The sequence below is a fragment of the Papio anubis genome, chromosome 1 (genome assembly GCF_008728515.1).
Source record: "Papio anubis isolate 15944 chromosome 1, Panubis1.0, whole genome shotgun sequence".
Lineage (NCBI taxonomy): Eukaryota > Metazoa > Chordata > Mammalia > Primates > Cercopithecidae > Papio > Papio anubis.
In genome coordinates, this window is record NC_044976.1 from 35679849 (window position 1) to 35699869 (window position 20021).

The 20021-nt window shown below is 54.6% G+C and overlaps 1 protein-coding gene and 1 long non-coding RNA gene across 13 annotated transcripts in view; one reads left to right on the forward strand and one right to left on the reverse strand.

Moving 5' to 3' along the window:
* LOC103883641 overlaps window positions 1–7821 on the reverse strand; it is a 229278-nt gene extending 221457 nt beyond the window's left edge. For 6 of the 7 annotated variants that reach the window (XR_002522618.2, XR_002522620.2, XR_002522625.2 and 3 more), the window contains exon 1: window positions 7556–7821. This is a non-coding gene — a long non-coding RNA (uncharacterized LOC103883641). The remainder of the gene's footprint in view (window positions 1–7555) is intronic. The other variant, XR_002522624.2, reaches the window with a different exon arrangement.
* A 116-nt stretch (window positions 7822–7937) lies between these two features.
* Window positions 7938–17764, forward strand: ZC3H12A (zinc finger CCCH-type containing 12A). 6 transcript variants are annotated; one of them, XM_017959845.3, is made up of 6 exons: window positions 7938–8047; window positions 8847–9330; window positions 13698–13837; window positions 15003–15237; window positions 15828–15934; window positions 16131–17757. In XM_017959845.3, the coding sequence occupies exons 2-6, from the start codon at window positions 8882–8884 to the stop codon at window positions 17003–17005; spliced, it is 1806 nt and encodes a 601-aa protein (XP_017815334.1). In that variant the 5' UTR covers window positions 7938–8047; window positions 8847–8881; the 3' UTR covers window positions 17006–17757. The 6 variants fall into 6 exon arrangements, with proteins under 6 accessions (XP_017815334.1, XP_003891656.1, XP_009203316.1 ...); XM_003891607.5 differs by having other exon boundaries at window positions 7941–8047; window positions 8844–9330; XM_017959852.3 differs by having other exon boundaries at window positions 8004–8047; window positions 8844–9330; window positions 15744–15934; window positions 16131–17764.
* The last annotated feature ends 2257 nt before the right edge of the window (window positions 17765–20021 follow it).

Consider the following 20021-nt stretch of genomic DNA (forward strand, 5'->3'; position numbering starts at 1 on the left):
GTGGTTTACGCCTGTAATCCCAGGCACTTTGAGAGGCCAAGACAGGTGGATTGCCTGAGCTCAGGAGTTCAAGACTAGCCTGGGCAACATGGGGAAACCCCATCTCTACTAAAAATACAAAAAATGGCCAGCTGTGGTGGTATGCACTTGTGATCCCAGCTACTCAGGAGGCTGAGGTGGGAGGATCACTTGAGCCTGGGAGGCGGAGGCTGCAGAGAGCCGAGTTCATGCTACTGCCCTCCAGCCTGGGTGACAGAGTGAGATCCCATCTCATTAAAAAAAAAAAAAAAACTAAGAAATATTCTGATTTGCAGGCCAGGCACAGTGGCTCACGCCTGTAATCCCAGCACTTTGGGAGTCTCAGGCAGGCAGATCACGAGATCAAGAGTTTGAGACCAGCCTGGCCAGGAGACCAGCCTAGCCAATATGGTGAAACCCCATCTCTACTAAAAATACAAAAACTAGCCAGGCGTGGTGGCAGGAGCCTGTAATCCCAGGTACTCAGGAGGCTGAGGCAGGAGAATTGCTTAAACCCGAGAGGTGGAGGTTGCAGTGAGCCGAGATCGCACCACTGCACTCCAGCCTGGGCGACAAAGTGAGACTCCAACTCAAAAAAAAAAAAAAAAAAGAAATATTCTGATTTGCTTAAGGCAGTTAGGCCCCACCCCTGGAATAGGGTCCTTTCTGACCAGATTACATGGCTGAGAAATTTCCAGTACCGTTAGGAATAGGGAATCCAGCAAAGGGGGCAGGAGAGACAACCAGCACCAAGTCTCCTACAGCATGTTCACTGGCCAGTTGTATCTCTAATTGCCATCAGAACAGATGACTACCATGTGAACGGCGCATTAGTGATCCCCATATCTTGTGATGTGCTCACTATGACCACCCCATCTGTGGGTGGCCACACTGACCACATGAGCTGACGTCAGCCCAGCCACTGCAAGCTCCTGACTGGTTAGATCTGCCCTGGTTGCAAGTTCATCTATGTTCAGCTTGTAGTTCTCCACTCCCATCTGAACCTTCACAGATGGCTCAGCTGGAGACCCCAGGTGAGCCTTGAGCTCCCTTCCAGCCAACTTCCCTGTGACTGCTTTTTTCAAATGCAAGGGGAGGTCCACGAGCTGGACATGGCAAAGAGGGTACAACAGACATGTACACAGCAAAACATAACTGGAACCACTTCAGCTCAGGCATGCATTGACTCAGCAAACATTTACCAACATCCGTGCCAGGTCCTGTGCTGGGAATGCAGAGGACAGTGAGACTCAGGGCCGTCCTCAAGGAGCCACAGTCAGGTGGGGAGACAATGGTGGCACAGACCATCCCAGTTCATTATGGAAACACAGAAAGGGAGGCACTTCCCCCTCCTAGGCCAAAAGGTGGGAATGTCCACATAGCAGCCTCAGCAGCAGGGCCTCTTCAGCCCCATCCCCTCCTCTCTAGGCTTCAGGAAAGGCTATGTGGGTTCTCCAGCAGCTTTGAGTTTATCACCAGAGTGGTGTCCCCAGTGCACATTAGGGAGTGTTCAACCCCAAAACTGGGGACCCAACCCCCTTCACACGCTCAGGGCTTTGCAGAATCCTCTCTGGCCCCTTTACTGCAATAGCTCTGGGGGTAAGAGTACGGGGCAGAGACAGACTCAATCTTTTATCCACTTTCAGGCCATGCCTTTTCCTGGATCTTCAAAACCGGTGGGATTCACCTGTTAAGGCATGCACAGTGAGATCAAAGCGGAAATTTCCACTGCAAACCATTCTTCCCAACTAATACTTGGCATTCAGCCCTTCCTTTGAATTTAACATTGCCCTAATCAGGTCCCCAAGTGAGTCACCAATACTTCAGAGCACCTGTGTGGGTCTGACCCACATCTCTGTGGCAAATGGGGCCAGGGATCCCGGGACAGAGAAAGCCTGGCTAGTCCCATTCTCGGCTCTGCCCAAATTAACTTGAATGTGACCAGGGGCAAGTCCTTTTCCTCCTTCTCTTTCAGTCTCCTCATCTATGAAACAAAAGATTCAAGGCCAGGTGTGGTGGCTCATGTTTATAATCCTAGCACTTTGGGAAGTGGAGGTCAGCGGATCACTTGAGGTCAGGAGTTTGAGACCAGCCTGGCCAACATGGTGAAACCCCGTCTCTACTAAAAAAATACAAAAATTTAAAAGCCAGGTGTGGTGGCACACACTTGTAGTCCCAGCTACGTGGGGAGCTGAGGCACGAGAATTGCTCGAACCCGGGAGGCGGAGGTTGCACTGAGCTGAGATCGTGCCACTGCACTCCAGCTTGGGCGAGAGTGAGACTCCATCTCAAAAAAAACCAAAAAGAAACAAAAGATTTAGCCTAATCAATCTCTGTATCTCTATGAGACCTCCTAGCTCTAGCAGTCTGATTTGAGGGTTCAGATACAGGGAGGAGGGGTAGCAGCATGAGGGTTGGTTGAGAGAGAAGAAGAGGAGAGACAGGAGCTGGCCAGGGCTCCATAGACAAAAAGGCTGCAAGTTTAGACTTCGGATGCTATCTCCAAATAGGATTGTCCTCAGACACAGGATGCAGACCAATAGAACTGAACAGAGATGGTTGGCCTATCACCAAAACACACCATCTGTAAGGCCCATAAAATTATATATATACACACACACACACACACAAATATATGGTAAATATATATATTATATATGGTAAATATATATAATATATGGTAAATATATATTATATATGGTAAATATATAATATATCGTAAATATATATATATCTCTCTTCTGAATTTTGGAATTAACTTTAGGTTTACAGAAGAGTTGTGAAGATAGTGCAGAGTTCCCGAATACCCGTCCTCCAGTTTCAGTTTCCCCTAATGTTATCTTACACCACCCTGGTACATTTCTCTTGGTAACTATATATATGTATAGTTACCAAATAAACTTCTGAATTTGGGCTTTTTGTTTTTGTTTTTTGTTTGTTTGTTTGCTTGAAACGGAATCTCGCTCTGTCGCCCAGGCTGCAGTGCAGTGGTGCAATCTCAGCTCACTTCAATGCCTGCTTCCCCAGTTCAAGTGATTCTCCTGCCTCAGCCTCCCAAGTAGTTGGGATTACAGGTGTCCACCACCACGCCCGGCTAATTTGTGTATTTTTAGTAGAGACGGGGTTTCACCATGTTGGTCAGGCTGGTCTCCTGACCTCGGGTGATCCGCCTGCCTCAGCCTAATTTCTGAATTTTGGAATTAACTTTAGGTTTACAGAAGAGTTGCGAAGATAGTACAGAGAGTTCCTGAATACCCGACCTCCAGTTTCGGTTTTCCCTAATGTTATCTTACACCACCCTGGTACATTTCTCAAAACTCAAAAATCCCACATTAGTCCGTCATTAGTAACATAACTGCAGACCTTATTTGGATTTCACTAGCCTCTCTGTTCCTGCTCTCTGCTCCACGACATGACCTAGAGTGACATCCTGCATCTAGGCAGCATGTCTGGTGTCCTCTGGTCCATGGCTGTTGCTGTCTTTCTGTGCTTTTGATTTTTTTCTTTTTCACAATGCTTTAATTATTTCTGTGCTTCTTACAACCTTGACAGTTTTGAGGAGTCCTAGTCAGGTATTTTGCAGAACATCCTTTAATTTGGGTTTGTCTGATCTTTTTCTCCGGGATTATAGGGTTTTAGAAAGAACACCACAGAGGTGAAGTATCCTTCTGGTCATATGTCATGGTGTGGATGGGGCAGAGTTAGCTACATGATAGCCACTAGACTTATCACTGGTGATGTTAACCTTGAGCCCTTGGTTAAAGCGGTGTCTGTAGGTTTCTCCGTTGCATAGTTACTATTCTTCTCTTTCCCTACTCTATTATTTAGAAGCAAGTCCTGAGTCCAGTGTACAGGAAAGGGAAGGGAAAGGAATAATTAAGCTCCACCTCCTAGAGGAGAAAGAATCTGCATTTATTATTGGAAATTCTTCTGTAAGGAAGACTTACCTCTTCTCCCTCAGTTGGTTATTGTTTATAACCAACAATTTCTTTAAATCGGGGCTAGGTGTGGTGTCTCATGCCTGTAATCCCAGCACTTTGTGGGACCAAGGTGGAGGATTGTTTCAGGCCAGGAGTTCACGACCAGCTTGGGCAACATAGCGAGATCCCCATCTCCACAAAAAAATTTTTAAAATTTGCCAGGCTTGGTGGTGCACAACTGTAGTCCTAGCTACTCAGGAGGCTGAAGCAGGAGGATCGTTTAAGCCCAGGAGTTCAAGGTTATAGTGAGCTACGATCATGGCACTGCACTCAAGCCTGGGCAACAGAGCAAAACCCTGGCTCTGAAAACAAAAAAATATATATTTATATCACTATAAATATTTATTTATACTTTGGGTTATAATTCAGTATTATCTTATTATTTATTCCCTTGCTCATTTGCTCCAGCTTTGGCCATAGGGAGCTCTTCTGGCTCCTGGATCTCTTTGACGCACTCCCATCCTTTTGCGTTTTGAGTGCTTCCTAACTCCCTGGCACCACAACACACTCCCGGCTCATCTTTTCGCTGTCCCAGCCCTAAAAAGTCAGCCATCTCTCCAAGGAAATAATGTATTTTTAAAACAAGTTCTCCAATTATCTTGTCAATAGTCCAAATACATTGCACTGCATTTGAGTGCATGATTTTTTAAAAAAAGAGTTAATTTGTTCAGTTAGCATTTAAAACACACATTGATTTTTGTAGCCCTGCTGTGACATGTCTTTTTGAAATATACCAGGAGTCTCAAACATGGGAGGGATCTGGTCCTTTCTTCACTTCCAGGAGGCCTTGCTGAATTTAAACATCACCTCAGCAGCACTCTGCTAAGGCTTGAGGGCAGCCAGCCCAGCCTTTCTACAGAGGTAGCCCAGTTCCCGGGTCCTCCCTAAGCTGAGCTGCCCAGTGAAGCAACTGAAAGTCAAGGTCATTTCTGGGACCTTTCCCTCTCCAACCTCACCTCCCAACCCCCCACCACCCTCAGGCAGTGACCAGTCCACATGCTTTGCAGACCCCATCTAGGCTGCCTGGGCACAGGCAGATAGATGGTGGGAGGCCAGGCAGGCTCCAGGAAGGAAGTTACCCCGTCCAGCTGCCAAGACAGGCGTATGAGAGGCGGAGGGGTTTGTGTGGGCTTGGCATCAGAGGATTCCTGGGGATTAGGGCCAAAGTTTGCAAAATCCAGCTGTAAATGGAGCAGGGGTTCCCCGAAGAAGCCCTGGGTTCTGTAGAAGAGAGTCAGCTTCTTGGGAAGGAACATGAGCCGGAAAACAGTGAGACTGTGGCTCTCTCTGGGAGGGCAGGGAGCAGCATGACTCATCGCCTGGTCCTGCTGGCTCCTACTGGCACAGGGCTGGGCAGCAGAGGGTCTGGGAGCAGGAGCAGAGTCTGGTCTTGTTGCAGCTCCAGAGGAGGTCCCAGGCTGGCAAAGACAACCTACCACATTGGGACATAGGCAGGGTGTTGTGGGGACACTTAGGAGGGTACAACCAGCATCAAAGGAGTCTTGGCTGGCCTCACAGAGGACGTGACATCATCCAAATGATGAATGGAACTGGCTAGCAAGCAGCTGGGTGGCAGGGAGGGAAGGATACTCTGAACCAAAGAAGAAGCAGAGCAGAGGCCCGAAAGTGTCTGCAAGGCACTGGCCTGTGCCTACCACCCAGTGAGCACTCTATAAATGGGAGGCATTATCTCTGTGATTGATTAGTAGTGTCATTATCATTATTAACCTGGACACATCACTTAATATTTTTACTATCGTAAAGGTAGTTACTATAGCAAATAAATGCTTAACATAACTGAGCTCTTCTCATCTGTAAAAGGGGCTTTTGTGAGGTTAGGGGTGCGGCCAGCACTGTACTCAGCTGGAGTGACAGCAAGCATGTGAGGTGCCCAGCAAGGGATGTGAGCTGTACATGGCAGGGGGCCTTGTGTTTCCTCTCTCCTCAGGTTGCCAAGCCCCTGGAGCTGCTATGCCTGGGGGGCACAGAGAAGGGAACACTTTGGGGTCTTCAAAGATGACCAGGCAACAAAGCAGGAACACGGCTAGGTAGAGGCAGGCAAGCCCAGAGGAACAGCCTCAGGGCCCAGCTAGAGACGCACATGCCTGCCTCCCTGAGGTCTTTGGTGGCCTCCCAAACAAGCAGGTGTGGATGGGGAGATGGACTGCCTTGGAGAGAGCTACATGAGTTCCAGCTCCACCAGCCCCCAGAACCTGAGCAAGTGACTTCACCTTTCTGAATCTCTGAACATGCATTTCCTCCGCTGTAAAATTGCATTAAGATACATACAAGAATATCCAAAGCACAGTCTTTCTAATAGAAAAAAAATCCTAGAAACAACATCCAACAACAGGTGAATGAATAAGTAACCAGTGGTATATTCATAAAACGGGACACTATTCAGTAGTAAAATAAATTACAGGTATGCAGACAATCAAAATGGATTTTTGAAAATATAATCCTATATGAAAAAGGAAGTCACATAATTATGGAATGATTCCATTTACACAAAGTAAAAAACAGCAAAACTATACAATATCCCATTTAGGGATGCATACAAAGGTGGTAAAACTACAAGAAAAGCAAGAGAATGACTAGCACAATTAAAATTCAGGAAACTAGTTCTTCAGGATGTCGGGGGAAGGCTGTGATGGGGGCACCCAGAGGGCCTCAAGGTACTGGCACTGGTCTATTTTTTAAGTTAAGTGATGGATACATGGCTTTTTAAATTATTACTATTATCCTTTAAGCTGTACATGTACAGTTGTGTCTATGGTGTCTTTTATAATAAACAAGTATTTATTATAACACTAGCACTTATAGGACACATGCCTATGATGAAGTAGAGAGAATGTAAGAAAGGACTGGCACATGGTAAGCACTGATGGCATGCGGCTCTGTCCTCCAGCGTGTGGGCCCTGTGTTTTCTCTCTCTCACACACACACACACACACACACACTGGAAGCCAGGCTCCCCTCTGCCCTCAATCACCCGTGGTTCACAAAACGGCAAATAATAGGAGCACTAGAATAGGAGCTCTCCATCCTGGTTCGAGTCTTTCCAGCTGGGGCAGTTTAGCCTTTGCAGAATTTCTCAAGGGTAACATCAGCATAATGACCTCTGTCTGTAAGCTGGCGAGTAGCTACAGTAAAGTGTTGTGCTCATGCGAGAAATCAGGTCTGACCTGGGAAACTAAAAGTATCTTCACGGAGCAAGGGTGTTCCTCCAGTGGGGGCGGTCAGTGAGTTCTGCCGTGTGGGTGACAGAATTCTTGTGTGGACACTCATGTGGTGATTGGGGTAAATGGCCCTCTTTTGCCTGGTTTTCTGCCTCGGTCATTGTGCATCTGCTGGTTGAACCTGCCTTTCGGTCCTAGTAAGGTACAGATTTCAGGAAAAGTGTACCTGTCCCTGGGGGTGGCCCACCTCTGTGTGATGGCTTCAAGCACAGTGTGTCTTGAGGGGGCCTGACTCCATCTGGAAAGGGTCTGTCTGGATGTACCTGTCTTTATAACCATGGACCTGCCTCCAAGGTGCGTGGACCAACCTCTGTGTACCTGATTCACTCGATGCGCACCTGGCCGTGGCTTCATCAGGCAGGGTGTACCTGTCAAGTTCTTAGGTCCGAGTGTTCGCGGCTTTACTTGTCCTGGTACCGCCGTCCGCACCTCGGTCAGTGCGTCCCCGGCAGGTACGTGTACCTGGTTCAGTCCGTGCTTATCTTGCGCGTTCGGGCCGCTCAGTGTCCCGCTCGGAGCTCATCGCCGCCGCGGCCTTGAGGCGGCGTCCCCAGGACCCTGACGCCCTGGTTGGCCCCGTCCGGCGCGCAGCGGCCGCGGGGGCGGGGCCGCGACGCGAGGGGCGGAGCAGGAAGGGACTCGAGGCTCCGCCCCCAGGCCGGTTCCGGACGGCCCCGCCCCTTGCCCGCTTCCGCGTCAGCGCTTCACCACCACCTGCCCGCGCGCCGCCCCATATAAAGGAGCCGCTGGCCTTGCCCCCGGGATTCGGCCCCATGGAGACGCCGCCGGCCGCGGCTGGCGCTCGGCGGGGTGAGGCGCGGCGGGGCGCGGGCCTCGGCGGGGAGGCGGCAGGGAGCGCTCCGGCTGGGTCCGAGCCGAGGGGAGGGGAGGGGAGGGGAGGGGAGGGGAAGGGAAGGGCGGGGTCCTGTTATCCAGCCCGCCGGGCCTCAGTACCCCTCCAACTTAGCCCAAGTTGAGAGAGCCGGAGAAGAGCACCAGGGTCCGGATCGGGGGCCGAGCGGGCTCGGGTCTCGGGCCGGGACAGCCTCGGCGTCACCAGCTCCCGGCAGCCAACCAGAGTTTCCCAGCAACTTTTCTCCCCGCGGGTCACCCCGGAAACTTGCCCTCCCCGGCTCCGGGAGTGCGGCCACTGGCCTTGCGCTGCTTGGGCCTGAGCTCTGAGTGCGGGACGGGTGGGCGAAAGCGATGGCCTCAGTGGGGAAGCCCCGGGCCTCGCAACGCACTTCCAACCCCAAGATTCCATCTGAAAACCCCGTCCCGCCTTCTGGGCCCCTGGGTTGGCGTGAGGATTCGAGTCTTTCCAGCTGGGGCAGTTCTAGTCTTAGTTCAGACTAAGTTCTGATCTTCGAGCCACCAGCTAACAGCTGGATGACCTTGAGCAAGTTTTTAATGTCTGTGCGTCAGTTTCTCCCTTTATAGAATGGGAATGGGAATGCCTAGCTGGGAGAGCTTTTGAGAGGACAACCTGAACTAGTAATATGATGTAGTGTGTAGTGCCACCCATCCCTCATCTGCTGGGTGTGGTGATGGGAGGGAGGGTGGGAGAGAGCGCTATTCCCCGTCCCTAACCCTGTTGGTTGTTCAGTAGGAGCTGTGGCGTGGTGCCTTCCAGGAGTCTGAGCTATGAGTGGCCCCTGTGGAGAGAAGCCTGTCCTGGAAGCCAGCCCCACCATGAGTCTGTGGGAATTTGAGGACAGCCATAGCCACAGCCGTCAGGGCACCCCCAGGCCAGCCCAAGAGCCGGCAGCTGAGGAGGCCTCGGCGGTGGAACTGCAGATGAAGGTGGACTTCTTCCGGAAGCTGGGCTATTCATCCTTGGAGATCCACAGCGTCCTACAGAAGCTGGGCGTCCAGGCAGACACCAACACGGTGCTGGGCGAGCTGGTGAAACACGGGACGGCCACCGAACGGGAACGCCAGGCCTCACCGGACCCCTGCCCTCAGCTCCCTCTAGTCCCGCGGGGTGGGGGCACCCCTAAGGCTCCCAACCTGGAACCTCCACTCCCAGAGGAGGACAAGGAGGGCAGTGACCTAAGACCAGTGGTCATCGACGGGAGCAACGTAGCCATGAGGTAAGTGTCGTTTCTGTGGCCGAGACACATGAGGTTTGCATCTCTCCTGTGGCCAGGACACATGGAAGGATGACTGTCTGCAGCTCTGGTGGGCTGGAAGGAGTGACTGTCTTCTTAGGGACTGGTCTAGAGGGAGGGAAAGCCTTTTATGAGGCTTGCCTAGGGTCGTGCTACTGGTGACAGAGGCAGGGTTCCAGCCCAGGTCCCTCTGTCCACAGAGCTCGCCTTATGCTGTGGGTCCCTCCCTGAGGCCAGCACTGTCTCGGCTCCTCTTCTGTAATGTGAGGCAGGGCTGTAAAGGGGACCAACCCTTGGGCAGCAGCTCACTCACCCTCTGAACCTGATCTCCTCAGGTGGGTGTTGTGAGGAGGGGTTAGGCGGATCCTGGAGAGGAGCAAGCGTTCGGGAACCAAAGTAGTGGTAGTAGGCAGTGGTAGTAAGCAGTTGTTGTTGTTATTTCAGGGGCTGGGCTTCTGAGGCCTTCTTGTCTCAGACCTAGGCTCCCACGAAAACAGGTCCAGCGACTATGTCCAAGAGTGACCTCAAGGCTAGGTCCAGTTTTACATGGGTTGTGGGCCAGTGGCCTAATACTCTGGCCTCAGGTGAGCTGCGACTTGGATCCCCACTGATTCAGCTGAAGCAGCCTGGGCTGGACTGGTTTCTGGAGGTTCCCCAGGGCCAAAGCCAGGACTCAGCCCCCAGTGACTCCCACCCCCATCCCCAAGCACAGGAATGGAGTGGGAAGGTAAGGGCAGAGGGGGAAGCCAGGGCTGCTGCTGACCTTGGGGAACCCAGACTTCTCCTGTCAATCCAGGCCCCACCCTCCGGCCCAACTTTTTCCCAGTTCCCTCCAAGGCAGGCTGATGAGTCAGTGTTAGGTGGATGGCTCACAGGGAAAAGTTCCTGTTGGCATGGATGGGGAGACCCCAGACACGGGGTTGGGAAGGGCTGCTTTTCTGGCTGCCCCGAGGGAGCTCCTAGGTGGGCTACCCAAGGCTGGCATGACATCGGCCTCTGCCCTCTCTGATTTGTGGCCCCCGTGGGACAAGTTCACTGTCCAGCTGGCCCTGGCCCGGCTCAGCAGGCATGCAGCTGAGGCCTCTTCCCTCCTTCTGTCACCTTCAGGCCAGTCTTCCTCTCTCTGACTTGGGCTGAGCCTGGGTGGGAGGCTGAGAAAATCCAGTTTCTATGCCAAGAGGCAGCAGGTTACAGCCTGTGCTTCGAGATTGGGGGGGGGGGGTCCCTCTCAGTGTCCAGCCTCATGTGGCTGGGCTAGGAGCTAGGTTGGATCTGTGTGACTCCTTCCTCTGGAGGCGTGGGCCAGGAGCGGCTGAGCCCTGGGAGCAGCCGAGCCCTGGGAGCAGCCGAGTGCGGTGTGTGTTTGTATCCAGAAGGAGGAGGGACATGGGAGGAGGGGCTGTGATGTTGGGGGGTGCTCAGAGGAGCCTGCTCCTGAGAAGCAGAGCTACGCACCCACCTCGGGGGTTTCTGAGCTGGGGTAGTGGCAGGAGGGGAATTCCAGCCTCAAACTTCCTGTCTCAGCTGCTACTCGGTTCCTGCCCCGGCCACCCTCCTCCCCAGGGGCAGGCGGGCTAGCCCCCATCCATCATATGCAAATTATGGGGAAATTCACCTCTGTTTCCTTCTAAGGGAATTTTTCTCCACTCACCAGGCCCAGCCCAGGCATATCTTTTCACCTGGGGAGGCTGGCCCAGCCCTGCCCTCTGTCCTGGGGCAGGAGCAGTCTAGCTGGAGTCTTCTACACACACTTCCTATCAGTGTCTGCTTCGCCAGGCTGGGGGACCCTGACCTTACAGGCAAAGAGGACTGGGGTGGGGGCAGGGATGTCTGGTTTTCCTGTGCCAGCAGCGCTTCCTCCAGTGCAGTGAAACAGACTAAAGCTAGCTGTAGGGGGGCACTCCAGGCCTCATGTGCTCTACCAAGAGGGCTCTGATAGCACCCACTGATCACAGTTTTTCCATCTGCTGAGGGAATATTCAGGTGCTAGGGCTGCTGAGGACCGACTTGTCCCCAGCCAAGATTTTCAATGCCCAGAGGCAGTGCACTGCCCTGGGAGCCCTGGCATCCCATTAGTTCCCAAGGCTCCAAGATACCAGCCTAGGATCACGTGCCCGGAGGGAGGCGGGTGGGTGGATACATGCGCACACTGCATACCTGAGAGAAGGAGCTGGGCCTGGGGTGACCCAGCTGCCATGGTTTTGAGAGGCAGGGCAGAAGGCCCAGGGAAGGGGGTGATGTGATGGGGGAAGCACTGGGCATTGTGAAGACACAGACCAGGGACCTGACCCATTGTGGCAGGTCAGGGAAGGCTTCTCAGAGGCAGTGACATCTCACAAGCATTTTGAAGGAAGAGCAGGAGTTTGCCCCCGGCATTGTTTCTCCCGTTCGCCGCCTGTCTCTTAGAACACACTTTGTTTAAACTTAATTTTGGGAGCTTTGTTCTCCCAAATAAATTCTGGGTCTTCTGTTAGAGACAGGAAGGCAACCAAGTGGCCCAGACCTGGGTTCCAGTTCTGAATGTCTCTTACCACTAGCCAGGTGACCTTGGACGAGTCCCAGAGCCTTCCTTTCCTTCACAGTAGCAAGCCCTGTAAGAATGAAGCCATGTATCTGGCTGCCAGTGGGAGCTCGGTGCCTGCGAATCCCTGCTCATTCCCTGTGATCAGGGTCTGTCTGCCTTTATACCTACCTGAGCATTAATGTACAGGGTGGTGATAGGCACAGGTCCTGGGCCTGCATCGCTGTTCCACCGTTACTGCTATGTGACCCTGGTGACTAAGCTGCCTTCTCTGGACCACAGTTTTCATCTGAAAAACAGGGAAGGGGATGATGGTGGTATAGTGCCCTCCTCACAAGCTTGCTGATGATTCAGTGTTAGGCGCTTAGAACAGGGCCTGGTTCACAGCTCTCAGCAAATGGGAACTTTTCTTATAAGCAGGCTGGCAGATGGGGCGGGGGACCAGGGGAGGATGAGTGCTGCCCTGGGCTGGACTTTGTCTCCCCTACAATTTAGAGACCTTCAGACCCTGGTGCCCCAGCCTTGCCCCCAAACAGCCTCCATGGCCCCCAGCTGCCCTACCTTCTCTTAAGGCTCCAGCTATCACCCCTTACCTCCCCCACTCCCATTAAAGACACCCACAGGATGTGGTCGGCCCTGGACTTGCCTCTTTTGCGTAACATTTATTCTGTTTTATTTGCCAAATATGAGAGTCTAAGCTGTTCACTGAGGGGGCAGTGAGAGGTGGGGCTGCTGGTCCTAGGAGCTCTTCCATGACACTTAGTGTTACCTGGGAGCCCCAAGCCCCAGTCCTCCATCCCCCAGGAAATCCAGTTGGAACCCCTACTTTGCAGGGCCATCTTTGGCCTGAAGCCACCAGGAAAGCTGACTGACCCGTCTTAAGGACACTGCAGACTGCTGGGCCCGTTTTCAGATAGAGGAATGGAGAGCTGCAGCAGCCCAGGAACCCCGCCAGGCGCCCTTCTGGGTGCAGCCACCTGTGGGTGGGGTACGGCCTGGTCTGAGACCAAGGCAGGGCCTGTGCCTCACTCAGCTGTCCTTACTAAGAGTCCCCCGGTGTCTTCCTGATGGTCTTTCAGCCTTGGGGTGAACAGGCGTTTGGGGGGATTGCCATCTTGGGAGGAAAAGCAGTATCCTTTCACTTTCAGACTGAAAGGGGAGCCTGCTCCACTCTGGCACTTTTTGTCCCACACTGAAGGCTGGAGTCGCCAGCCCCTTCCCCTTTGCCCTTCTCAGGCCCCAGTCCCTGAGGTGTGTGTGAGGACTGAACTTTAATCCGGAACAATCTGGTTTCTCCTCAGTCAGCCCAGCCGGTGCTTCCCCCGCCCCCACCCATGCTGCAAGAGGCGAGGGAGGGGTGGTGACTCAGTGTGCATGTGTACGTCTGTCCCTGTGGTCCCGGCAGCTCGCCGGGTGGGGCAGGAACCAGAAGTCTCCCGGCACCTTTCCCCCACCCCCAGGTGTGTTGCAAGTGGCCTGGCCCTCCCCCACCGTGGGGAGCAGTGTTGCCAGCTTCCTGGGCGCTTCCTCACTTTCAGGAGATGGAGCCTCAGGGAAAGTCCCAGCGGGGCCTGGCCATCCTGGAGTTGTGGGAACTGGCACTGGGAATGGAGGCCTTGGCCTTGGGCCCCACCTGCAGAGGGCCAGGGCCTGAGCCCTGGGGAAAGAGGAAGGGGCTGGTGATTCCAAAGGGGAAGGGGCTGCTCACCATCACCACCAAAGCCAGGGCAGGGGTGGGGTGTGACAGCCCCCCTCCTCCTGCTCAGGCCTAGGGGGGTGGCAGGCTGGCCATCAGTGTGGGCTAACCCTGTCCTCCTCTCCCTCCCAGCCATGGGAACAAGGAGGTCTTCTCCTGCCGGGGCATCCTGCTGGCGGTGAACTGGTTTCTGGAGCGGGGCCACACAGACATCACAGTGTTTGTGCCATCCTGGAGGAAGGAGCAGCCTCGGCCCGATGTGCCCATCACAGGTGAGTGCTGCCTCTGGAGGTGGGATGGTCTTACTGCCCCAGCAGCCCTGGTTCTCCCCAAGAGAGACCCTCTGGGAGTGGCCTAACTTCTAGAACTCAAGCAGGGACCAGCATTTCTTTTCTCAGTTTTTTCTGTCCTTAGCAACCTGCTCTGAACAGTGGTCATTGGAGGTCACCTTGTCTAGTCTTCTGCCTCAGATGTGGGGCCCCTCCCTCATCCTACTGGTGGGTGGGTCGCTCTTTCAACCTCCCCAGTGGTAGAGGGGCAGTGCCACATAGTGGTTAAGCCTGTGGGCTCCGAGTCAAGACAACCAGAGTTGGAATCCTGGCTCTGTCCCCTCCTGGCGCCCTGGCCTGGGCAGGGATCTCTGTTAGCCCCGCTCCACGTGCTCCTCATCTGAAACATGGGGTCAGTGTCGGCGGGGGGTGTTGACAGCAGCTCCTTCCTCATGAGATTGTATAAGTTAACACATGGATAAGTGCTGAGAAGAGTACCTGGCACGTGGTAGACGTTCAGTGTATGTTAGCTGTTACCACTGTTCTTGCAAGAGCCCCCAGCTTTTGGAGGTAAAAACTGAATCCATTTCTCTAGAAGTCTTGAGATCTGGGGGCAGGCTGTCTGGGACTGCAGGCTCCAGGAAGAGGGGCCCTTTCCACTTGCTCACATCTGTGTCCCTGTGGTCCCAGCAGCTCCCCAGGTGGGGCCTGGTGAGTGGCCTGACCTTTCCCCACCATGGGATTTAGCAACCTTGTCCTGGCAATGCAAGGGACAGAGCCAAAATACTTCTCCCACCCCAGAGCAAGCTGGGGCTCATTCACGGACCCCTCAGAACAGGCTGGATGAAAGCCAAAGCCAAGACCACATCTGGCTTGAACAGGCCTGATGTCCAGAGAGAGAAAAGGAGCAAGGCCAGCTCTGTGCTTGGAGCCTTTGCCATGCAGGCCCTGCCACCTGTGCTCAGATGTTCTTGGTCTTCAGGCAGCAAACTATGCCGGGCCAAGGGAGGGGCTGGGGTGTGGAAGAGGCCTCGGCAGAGCTAGTTCTTGCCCCTGTGACCTTGGCGTTAACAGCTCCTGTGTATGGCCACCAGCAGGTTAGGGAGCCCTGTAGGCCTGGCTCTGGGTCCCACTGGGCCCTGACCTGTGTGTGCCTGTCACCTCCCAGACCAGCACATCCTGTGGGAACTGGAGAAGAAGAAGATCCTGGTGTTCACACCATCGCGGCGCGTGGGTGGCAAGCGGGTGGTGTGCTATGACGACAGATTCATCGTGAAGCTGGCCTATGAATCTGATGGGATCGTGGTTTCCAACGACACGTACCGTGACCTCCAGGGCGAGCGGCAGGAGTGGAAGCGCTTCATCGAGGAGCGGCTGCTCATGTACTCCTTCGTCAATGACAAGTATGTTCCTCCCAGAGACCCTGATGGACTTGGGGTCCACAGGGGAAGCCAGAGATGCCCCTGGCAGGGGTGGAGCTGGGGGCTGGGCTCTGCGAGGCCCTGCAGCCATGGGAGGTTGTAGTCTTCGCTCCAGGCAGCTTTTAGAGTGAGACGGACAGCTCACCACATAGGCAAAATCAGACCAGGACCAGGCAGGCTGTAGGGTGGAGAGAGTGGCTAATTTGGGAGATAGAGCCGTAGCACTTATGAGGGGATGTGGTTGGGGTTCCAGGTGGCCTCTCTACGAACCAACATGGCATCTCTCGAGCAGAGGCCATGGGCCAGTGGGTACGGGCTACCATCCCCCCGACGACCTCAGAGAGTGTTCCCCTAAAGGTGCCCATGGGCTGTGGCCCTCTAGACCGGGGATCCCTTTCTCCTCCCTTGGTATGATCCCACCCAGAGAACAGTTTTAGGGGGTCCTGGACAGGCCCCTATTTTAGGTGTCGCTCTCCTGTTCTTCCCAGCAAGGCTTGCCATCGGCCCCTTCTCAGCAATTAGAAGTCCCTGCATGGCTCCCACCTCCAGAGAGTTCTTTGCACCCTCTGCAGGTTTATGCCTCCCGATGACCCACTGGGCCGGCACGGGCCCAGCCTGGACAACTTCCTGCGTAAGAAGCCACTCACTTTGGAGCACAGGAAGCAGCCGTGTCCCTATGGTACGGAACCCAGCCTGCCCTCCCCGGCCCTCCTCACTCCTGCCCTTCCTCTCACCTGTCTGCCTATGCCCTGTTTTCCTCTTGGGGACCTCTACCATTGGACCACCCAACCCCATTTCCTGTGCCACCCCTTCCCTGCTCTCACCCCTGGTTCTGAAGTGCCTCTGCTTAGAGTCCCTCTTGATTCCTCTTCCAGGGAGGAAATGCACCTACGGGATCAAGTGCCGATTTTTCCACCCAGAGCGGCCAAGCTGCCCCCAGCGCTCTGTGGCAGATGAGCTCCGCGCCAATGCTCTCCTCTCACCCCCCAGGGCCCCAAGCAAGGACAAAAGTGGCCGGCGGCCTTCACCTTCATCCCAGTCCAGTTCTCTGCTAACAGAGAGTGAGCAGTGCAGCCTGGATGGGAAGAAGCTGGGGGCCCAGGGATCCCCAGGGCCCCGCCAGGAGGGTCTAACACAGACCTATGCGCCATCAGGCAGGAGCCTCCCACCTAGCGGGGGCAGTGGCAGCAGCTTCGGGCCCACGGACTGGCTCCCGCAGACTCTGGACTCACTCCCATACGTCTCCCAGGATTGCCTGGACTCGGGCATTGGCTCCCTGGAGAGCCAGATGTCGGAACTGTGGGGGGTTCGAGGAGGAGGCCCTGGTGAGCCGGGCCCACGCCGAGCCCCTTACACGGGCTACGGTCCCTATGGATCTGAGCTCCCAGCCACTGCGGCCTTCTCTGCCTTTGGCCGGGCCATGGGTGCTGGCCACTTCAGTGTCCCTGCCGACTACCCACCTCCGCCCCCTGCCTTTCCGCCTCGAGAGTACTGGTCTGAACCGTACCCACTGCCCCCACCCACACCAGTCCTTCAAGAGCCCCCAGTGCAGAGCCCAGGGGCTGGCAGGAGCCCATGGGGCAGGGCAGGCAGCCTGGCCAAGGAGCAGGCCAGCGTGTATACCAAGCTGTGTGGTGTGTTTCCCCCGCACCTGGTGGAGGCCGTGATGGGGCGCTTCCCGCAGCTCCTGGACCCCCAGCAGCTGGCTGCCGAGATCCTCTCTTACAAGTCCCAGCACCCCAGTGAGTAAGCTGCCCGTGGCTGGAAAGGGCAGCACCCCCAGCCTCCACGGGCTGTCAGGCTGGGCCTTGGGCCATCGAGCAGCCCATTCCCAGCCCTGAGGCCCACCCCAGAGACTGGACAGAGGGAGGATTCAAGTTGGGAAGGAAACCCACAAACCAAAGATACTGTAGGATTGGTTCTGGCCCATGCAGCACCTCTAGCTGTCTGCCTGAGTGGGTCAGAAACGATCACCCTGTTGATACACATTGTATCTCTGTAGTTTAAGGAGACGCTGCCGGTAACGGCGTCAGTCCATGGCTGAGGCCCAAACCGTCTTTTCTCTCGGAGGGTGGGGAGAGAGGTGGGGGCAGCAGAGGCCTGGGCTGGGTGCCCTGTGCACGCCACCCCACTTCCGCCCTACCCCTGGGACGTTGGCCTTGGCTGGCTAGTTGGGCACTGTGTGCCCGCCCTCCAAGGGCCTCCTCTATGCCTATGAGGCCTCATCCGTGCTCTCGCTGGGCATGTGGCTTCATGTCAGTAAGCAAGATGCTTCTTAATAACCTACCTTCTGCCCCACTCTGTTCCTTATCCCACTGCCCCTGTAGGGGTCAAGGGCCCTCTGTCTACACTCTCTCCTCCTCCTCCATCCTCTATTCAGAGTCATCTCGCCCTTCCCCACAGGTGGGGGAACATGTGTATGTGTACACATGTAAATTTTAAATATTTTAAGCAGAAAGTCCTTACCTCCTGTAATACATCAATAAAGTACAATCAATGCGAGCCCTTTCAAGAGGTGATTGTCTTTGTTACACTCAGGGCGTTGGGCTGGCCTCTGGGTGAGGAAAGGCCAGCAGGTGTGCACCCTGACCTCCTTCACCCCAGGAGGAAGCCCTTCCACACCAGCTCCCTGACCCTTCTCTGGAAGGAAGATTTCTAACATTCACCAGGAATGCTTAGCCCCTTGGGGATGGGGCATCTTTCCCGAGGCCTTGGTCTGGGCCTTGTTAGGAGGGGCCCATGGACACACGAGTGGGCAGGCGGTTGCAGGGGGCAGTTAGGCTGCAAAAGTGTAAAAGGGCTTGGAGTCTAGTTTTATCTGCAAAAAGAAATCTTATTTACAATATACTTGGGCTTCTATTTGTTTTGTGGGACAGGAAGCTAAAATACCAGACTGTCCAGTTCATTATCAGCCACTTGGCAATGCTGAGTGACTTGCCCAAGGCCCCACAGAGCAAGGACAGACTGGGACCTTGAGTCCTGGTTCTGGTCCCCAAACCAGGGGGGACAGGAAGGGTGGGTCTGGACACTAGTCTGCAGCAACCCAGGGCCCCGCAGGGATGGGGGAGGTAAAGGTACCCTCAGCCCCACCCCTCACAACTCTCCTAGGTTTCAACATCCACAAAGGAATCCTTCCAGGCCAGGCATGTTGGCTCACGCCTGTAATCCTAACACTTGGAAGCCAAGGTGGGCGGATTGCTTGAGCTCAGGAGTTCGAGACCATCCTGGCCAACACAGGGAAAGTCTATCTCTACAAAAAATACAAAATTGGCTGGGCGTGGTGGCATACACCTGTAGTCCCAGCTTCTTGGGCTATGTAGGAGGATCACTTGAACCTCAGGAGGTACAGACTGCAGTGAGTCATGATTGCACCACTATGCTCCAGCCTGGGTAACAAAGTGAGACCCTGTCTCAAAAACAAAAACAAAAACAAACAAAAAAAAAGGAATCCCTCCAGCATAGCAGCTGAAAGGACCACCCTACCTACCTGGTCAGCAGCAGATGCCCAGCAACCCCACCTGCCAAGCCCCCTCTGTCTCTGCACACCACAGTGGAGCTTTAGGCTGCCTGGAAGAAACGGAGTGTTCTCACCCCTCTTCCCATCCCAGCTGCCAGCTGGCCATAGCCTTGGGAGTTCATACTTGCTTACTTCCTTCTTGATCAGAGCTGAACTCTGGGCCATTTGCTGCTTCTGCTGTGTGTGGGGAGGGACGGGCAGTGGGTAGCAGGTCCTGGCTGGCTGTGCCGTGCCTGGAGGTCGAGTCTGGCCCTGCTGGTTCACTGACAGGCACCAGTAAGGGTGGCAGAGCCCACGTGGCATGTGCCTGCGGGGCTGGGATCTGGGGACGACTGGTCAGTTCCATGCCCTGCTGGTCTGAGCTTGCATCCTGTGCTTTCCAGGCAGGCTTAGATGCAGGCCTCTTAGTCTGCCAGGCAGAGTGACTCCGAGGCTACCAGGCCCAGTGCCCCAGCTGTTTCTGTTTCTTTCCCACGACTTCGGCTCTAACTCCAAAGTTCTCCCCATCACCTCCTGCTCCACTGCCCATTCAAGCAGCTTAGGTAGGTGGTATTTGCTCACAGGGCCTCAGTCTCCCCACCTGTAAAAGGGATACGATGGTCCTTGCCTCTTTCTAGATTTGAGAGAATAACTCAGTTCCTGTGAAAGGAGGGGAGGGAGGGGCCCTGGATTCAAGCGCCCATCACTAGCGATGCAGCCCTGGGCAACCCACTTCTCTCTCAGAGCTTCAGCTTCCTGCCTCTTCAGAGGCAGCTTCCCTCAGAGAGGGGGACAGGGATGGAATGTGACTTGTGCGTGCTGGAAGAGATCAAACTCTGGGGAGCTGCCCCAGTGCTCTTTCCTCCTCTTGTTTTCCTGGTTCCAGGAGCCAGAAGCTGATGGGGAAACCAGTGAGTATGCAAATTCTGGCACTATTGGGAAATGATCCCGGGGAGCTCACAGAGGACAGTCTCCTGCCTGCCCTCCCCCACACCCCCGCAGGCCCCCCACCTTGCCCTTGGGCTCTCACCAGCGGGGGCCGAACCCTGAGTTTCATTGAGTTCTGTCTCGCACACATGGGTTAACCCCTCTTGGAGTGAAGCCAGGGTGACTATGGCCAATCTGTCCTCAGAAAACCTCCAGCCTCCCTAGCAGAAAGCAAACGAGCCCACAATGGGATGAAAGATCCCTGCTCTGGATGTCCCAGCCCAGTCCCCACCCCACTTCTGTAGAGTAGGGGAAAAACTCAGCAGTCCCTAAAGACCTGGGA